This window comes from Boleophthalmus pectinirostris, unplaced genomic scaffold, assembly GCF_026225935.1.
Source record: "Boleophthalmus pectinirostris isolate CB_2022bp ecotype Guang Dong unplaced genomic scaffold, ASM2622593v1 HiC_scaffold_23, whole genome shotgun sequence".
Classification (NCBI taxonomy): Eukaryota; Metazoa; Chordata; class Actinopteri; order Gobiiformes; family Gobiidae; genus Boleophthalmus; species Boleophthalmus pectinirostris.
Genome location: NW_026571207.1, coordinates 6,179,444 through 6,186,402, shown reverse-complemented (window position 1 = coordinate 6,186,402; position 6,959 = coordinate 6,179,444). Strand labels below are relative to the sequence as shown.

The 6,959-nt window shown below is 40.8% G+C and overlaps 1 protein-coding gene across 1 annotated transcript in view; it reads right to left on the bottom strand.

Moving 5' to 3' along the window:
* Positions 1–677: 677 nt before the first annotated feature.
* Positions 678–6,959, bottom strand: part of LOC110169279 (complexin-1-like) — a 40,797-nt gene continuing 34,515 nt past the window's right edge. The window contains exon 3 of the mRNA XM_020934802.1: positions 678–872. Within this exon, the coding sequence (XP_020790461.1) occupies positions 678–872 (195 nt within the window). The remainder of the gene's footprint in view (positions 873–6,959) is intronic.

Sequence of the window (6,959 nt, the reverse complement as noted above, 5' to 3'; positions counted from 1 at the left end):
AAGTCACCGGTACCAGTCACAGTAAACATCAATGGAACATCGGACACCAACAGAAGAAAGAGCCTTGTACAGCTATGGACCAAACAGTACTGGCAACAACAGAACAGCAATATTAATCAAATTCTGATATGATTTGGATAATTTTATCAAGTTAAAAATATGGCTTATAATCTTACTAATATTGTTATAATATTTTACCCATATACAGAAAACCTTTTGTTTATTTACAAACTCAAAAGCGTGAATGCTCATTTATAGGAGCTGAACACTGAAAAAATGAAAAATCTATAGTTAATATTATTTGAATTCTGAATATTTGTTATTGATATATATATATATTTTTTTTTTTACTTTTTCTTGTTCCGGTTTCTATATTTTTTGTAATTTCAGGTGGAAAATAAATCTGTTTATGGATATTTTTTTGTTAAAATTTGTCAAAATATCTTTCAAAAGTCTAGACCTTCAAAATGTATAAAACAAGTAAAAACTACTCAATTCATGTAATAATAACGTATGTTGATCTTTGCTTTTTGGAGTGAAGGGGACTGGTCTGACCATGAACCCTTGGACTCCAGAGGAAGTCTAAGAGTGCACTAGAGCGCCCCCCGCAGTCCGGCAGTAGACAGTGAGGGTCAGAGAAGGGTATACAGATGACTGTTGACCATGTTGACTTTTTTTTACTTTTTACTGAACATGTCCATGAGCGGGGTGGGGATGAACTTCATGACGGTGTCCACGATGCTCTCCTCCTCTTCCTCGTCCCCACACCCGGTCGGGACAGCCTTCTTGGGGCGGGTCAGGCTGCCCTCGGAGGCCTGCTCCATGGCTGCAGCCGCCTCAGCCTCCTTCTCCTCCTTCTTCTTGATGCCGTACTGTAAAACACACACACAAAAAAAAACAGAGAGTAGAGTTGAACCATTTGGGAAATATATAATAAATGGTCAGATTTTTATGTAGTACTTTTCCACCTTCAAACACTCAAAGTGCTTTACACATCTAAGAACCACTCAAGTTTACACAGACACTGGGGGCAAGGTGAGTTAAATGTCACCCACAACAATAGCATTCTTCTGTGGGAGCTGGAATCGTACCGCCAACCAGTAGATCTGTAGAACTTGACCAAAGATCTGTAGAACTTGACCAAAGATCTGTAGAACTTGAAAAAAAAAGATCTGTAGAACTTGACCAAATATCTATAGAACTTGACCAAAAATCTGTAGAACTTGAAAAAAAATCTGTAGAACTTGACTAAAGATGTTTATGTCCCCAAGTCCAAACAGCCCCCACAGTGGAGTGTTTTAAGTCTCGTCTTAAAGGTTGTATGGAGGATTTTTTTTGTTTCAAATTGTCAATGATAGCATTATAGAGATGCAGTAGCCTTGTAATTATGATGACCAAAAAAAAGAGAATAAAATTCATCAACTCTGGACGTGGTGGGGCTAAACATTTGCCAATAGATAACGAGACTGCTTCGTTATCTGTTAGCTGATAGGCTGTCAATCAAACTCCCTACGTTTCTAACTGACTTGTCTGCGCGCTGCCATTACGTGGTTTACGTACGCCTGTCACGCAGTCCACAGACGCAAGACGCACAGACGCTGTTTACTCCACCAACGCAACAGTTCTTAGCGGCTCTTTTGACCTATGTCTTCCTCGCAGTTAGCACAGAGTTTGTTGCAATGGCAGACAAGAATATACCATTGCACCATCCGTTTTTGATGTCGCTGAAAGAAGAAGACAAGGGGAAAAGCAGCGAAGCCAAACTAAGGTAATTCTTGGAGATTCATTCCAGCGATGGCGCGACTGAAGCAGACGAAGGGTCTAAAGACTGACGCACTGGTCGCCAAATTACTCCTGGACAGGTAACTTCTGCTTATTATGAAAACGTACTTTATTTCCAAGAGCTAGACAAACGTTTTTCAGGACACGAATGCGATATCCTATGTCTGAAAACGTAATTTTCAAGGCAAAGAAAGAGTCCGCTTGCTGCTGCGTGTTGTAGCTAGTTCATTCGCACGGAATCTCCGCGCACCCCTCTCTGCACCGCTCCCCTCTCCTCTCCCTGCTCCCTGCTCCTCACTTCTTCTCCATGCACGAAATGTCCGCGCACTCCCTCCCCCCGCTCCTCACTTCTCCACCTTGCCTAACCAACACTGTAGTTAGTTGTTTACAAGTCATTTGCAGCGATGAGTACTTGTTTTCTAGAAACAAACCTGTTTCTGGCGTAAGGAGGAGGCGGGAGGAGGCGTTTCTACGTAGGGAGCTGTGGGGGAGGGGGGTGGATTTCTCGTTCCTTGGAAAATCCTCTATACAACCTTTAAAGCCCACTTTTATTCACTGGCTTTTAACACTGCCTGCATTGTGCGGTCCTCTGTGTTTAATTTATTTTATTTATTTTCAATGTATTTTACTGGGTTTATTTATTTATTGCTATTTTATTGTTTTTGATCTTATTTTATTTTACTGGTTTTATTCATTTATGACTAGTATGATGAAAGCTGAGATTTTATTTTATCATTATACTATTATTGTTGTTATAAGTATGTATTTGTGCAGCACACACATTTGTTTGTGGAATGTGCTATATAACTAAAGTGGATTGGATTGGATATGTGGAGAACAAGATTCAAACCACCAACCTTCGTATCAGTTCCTGTACTTTGCCTTTGTATCATGAGCCAAAAATAAGGAGTCGTGCAAAGGCAAAAGGCAGTAACAGTGCATGTTTTGATTGGGATTTAGTTCATAAATATATATTATTTTAAAATCCAACCTCTCTTTAATGTGAAACTATTTTGTGCACTGCAATGTAACTTGTCTGTCAAACTTTAACTATGTAAGTGTCGCCACACGATCCTGATCAGCACTAAAAAGGAAATCCAAAACTCTTCTGTATCATTTCAAACTAACACCATGATGACTCGACCTTGGTGAGGTTTTCTTATAATGGATGGAAGTCTCAAGAAAATCAAGCAAATAATAATAACATCAGTTTCTGCCTTTTGCCTTTGCACGACTCCTTCTTTTTGGCTCATGAATACAAGGCAGAGAACAGGAACTGACAAATAAGAGTCAAAGGTCAAATTTGAGCTCAATATTTTTCACATACAAATATTTCTTCATCAACTAGTTGTCAAATTTTGGGAGCCCTTCCTGTAATACTTTTATCTGGACAAAACAGAACCTTTGAAGACATTTTTCTCAGTTTCACACTCTGGCCAGTTCAGGTCTTTTGCCTTTGTAGGGTGGAATAAACTTCACATAAAATGATAGGTCTTGTGCCCATAGTTACAACAGAGTTGATTCCTGGGCAAGCTTTCAAAATTTTATTCCATTACTAGTATTACTATTATGATTATTATTTGTAAAGTCTATGGGAAAGCTGAATGGAAAATTTACTTCTGGAATCAGGCTGTGACTCCAAAAGAATTGACAAAAACACATCACATTTCAGAATTCACACGGAGCTATACTACAGTTTCCATGCAGAAGAAAGGGAATTTTGTTGTTTCTGGATGAAATTATGGAACTTCAAAAATTCCAGTCTTTCCTATTTGCTAATTGCGTCCACTTAAATTGCTATTTTGATCCAATTATGATTCATCTTTGCAGCCCTAACAGAGCGAAAAGATTGAAATGAAACCCCAACATCCGATTCTACAAGTTTTGCTGTATAGCTCCAGCTGCGCCCTGGGCAAGATTTCATATTTGACAAAACGGAATTTGCGTAATCTGATTGTGACGGATCACTTTCTATTTTCAGCAGCCTAAAACACGAGTAAAAATAAGTTTGCAGAGATTGCTTCTTCCAAGATTCAAAAGGCAATGTGATTATACGATGTAGGTTTTGTTATTCCTTCAGCCTTTCTTTTTCCTGTTCCTCCAGAGAACACTAAACCTCCGAATCATTTGCTTTATACCGTTTATGCGATAAGTCGCTGAGTCTTAAGTCATAACCGGTAACGCACCACAACAACATTATCGTTCTAATAGGCTCTGTCCACAACGGCGAATGGCCGACTCACTCTTCGCATCATTACTTGCTGTCCACTTGTATCTCTGTGAGGTTTTTGCAGAGTCATGCTAAAACAAATAAGTATTTAAACACAGTGGAGAGTGCGCAGTGACTGGATATCCCTGATGTACTGTATACTTCACCGTCTGAATTTAAACTAGAAGAAAATGGATGGATCAGTGGTCTTTATGTCTCAATGCCAACTCTAATGCTACTTTTAAGGCTTAATACATATTTAAGTAATGCCACAAACTGAATTAATCTACACAAGAAACAAATTACAGTCTTTATTTTAGATTTTAATTGGTTGTTTGTTTTATAATGGTTTAATAAAAGCTGATAAAAGGTGGAGAGCCCCTGCCTCAAGTGGAGGAGTTCAAGTATCTCCGGGCCTTGGTCATGAGTCAGGGGAGGATGGAGCATGAGATTGACAGGCAGATCGGTGCAGCATCAACAGTGATGTGGTCACTGTATCAAACCGTGTTGTGAAGAGGGAGCTGAGCCAAAAGGCAAAGCTCTCGATTTACCAGTCAGTCTATGTTCCTACCCTCACCTATGGTCATGAGCTCTGGGTAATGACCAAATGGACAGGATTGCGGATACAAGTAGTTGAAATGAGTTTCTTCCACAGGGTGGCTGGGTGCTCCCTTAGAGATAGTGAGGAGGAGCTAAGTCACACAGGAGGAGCTCGGAGTAGAGCCGCTGCTCTTGTTATACGGATGTCTCCTGGGCTCCTTCCTCAGGAGGTGTTCCGGGCATGTCTCACCAGGAGGAAGACCTACGACACGCCTACGACATGTCTCTCGGCTGGCCTGGGAACACTTTGGGGTCCCACCAAATAATTATCCATATTTTAAAAAAAAAAAAAAAAAAAGGTTTTGCGGACAACTACTACTGTTACAATATTACAATGTTACAATGATATTGTAACAAGAAATGCTCACTGAGGCAAAACTGAAAGGAATCTGTGAAGGTTTTGCCACAAAGTGTTTGCCACACATTGTGCAGTTGGACGTACGGTGCTATAGGTTTATTTACGGAACAGGGAACAGGTTATTATCAATACATTTGGGACATATATACCAGTATTACGTTTGGGACTCATACTATAGACCGCTAGACTGTTACACTATCAGACTTTTCCTTGGGGCCAAACTCATCTGATGTGCACAGGAATCATTATGTGACAAATACAGTTATTACAAAACATATTTATTTTGCCATTTATTTTATTTTTCCCGGAGGAGCTAGAGGGAGCGTCTGGAGTGAAGGAAGACTGGGAGTCCCTGCTTAGACTGCTGCCCTCGCGACCCAGCCCCGGATTAGCAGAAGAAAATGGATGGATAAGTTGGCATTAGCTCATCTATCGACCCAACCAATCATGCTTCCACCAGCGCACACACTTGTCACTGAAGACCACACTTCCCCCACATTCCCGGCATGAAAGTGGTGTGGTGATTGAGTGGTGCTCAGAGGGGTTGATAGTGCAGATCAGCAGCCTCACTTGCCCCAGTCTACCCCAGGGCAGCTGTGGCTAGAGTAGCAGCTTGCCATCAGCTGTGGACTGAATGAATAATGAGTGCTTTGATAGGCTTTGACAGCCCTAAGCACAATACAAGTGTAAGGCTTTATTATTTCATATTATTACGCCTGCATCCCAGTGAATAAGAGAGTGATTGACATGTCACTGGTTTAAAGCTTGCAGAGAATAGAATAAGTTCCTTGATCAGCCTCATTTACTTCATAATCCGTCTGTGTGCATGCCTCCTGTGCTGCCTCCCCCTCACTCTGCCTCAGGCTTGTGTCTTCTACACAAAGGACGACAGGCTGGCTCACAGGAATTGTCCAGTTATTGGTGAAACAGGATTCAATCACTCTGCAGCTTGTATTTCACTTTTTATGCAACACTAATGTGCTACAAATCAGAAATGTGATGTCAGACCCCGAAGCATTCTGGATAATACGGTTCCAGAAATTGTAAGAAACAGTACAGCAATAAAGGAGCTATTTTCAACACGTTTTGGCAAGCCCATGTGAAAATGACACATGTGAGTAGCTTCACATCTTGGAAACGTGCAGGAAGCTCATGACAGACTGCACAAGCCACATGATTTTTAAGGCAAGACTTTTTGAAATGAAGATATGGCCCAATTAAAACACAAGATTAAGGCACTTTATTGATGCCCATGGGGGAATCTACATTTGAGCCATCCTTCAGTTCCACTGGGGCTCTCTGTCTGGTACCTTTCTTTTCTTAGAGAAAAATCCTGCACACCGTTATACTTGCAAAATGTGAGATTTATTAGGATGAACAGTGCAACGTTTCGGCACTAGGCTTTCATAAGGCAAGGTGAGGCAAGGCAAGTTTATTTGTATAGCACGATTCGTCCACAAAGTAATTCAAAGTGCTTTACAGCGGGGTCCCCAACCCCAAGGCCCGGGGCTGTGGTGCGGACCGTCCCTCCTCTCGTATGTCGCACTGGTTGCGCCACTTAACCAGAATTAAAACAGGTCTAAACAAGGACTAAAACAGGTCTAAAAACAGGTCTAGAAACTGGTCTTAAACAGGTCCAAAACAGGTCTGCAACAGGTCTATCACCAGGACTAAAACAGATTTAAAAACATATCTAAAACAGGACTAAACCAGGTCTAAAAACAGGTCTAGAAACAGGTCTAAAACAGGTCTAAACCAAGATTAAAACAGGTCTAAAACAGGTCTAAACCAAGATTAAAATAGGTCTAAAACAGGTCTGAAACAGGTCTATCACCAGGACTAAAAGAGACCTAAAAACAGATCTAAAAACAGATCTAAAACAGGTCTAAACCAGGTCTAATAACAGGTCTAGAAACAGGTCTAAAACAGGTCTAACACCAGGACTAAAACAGGTCTAAACCAAGATTAAAACAGGTCTAAAACAATTCTAAACCAAGACTAAAACATGTC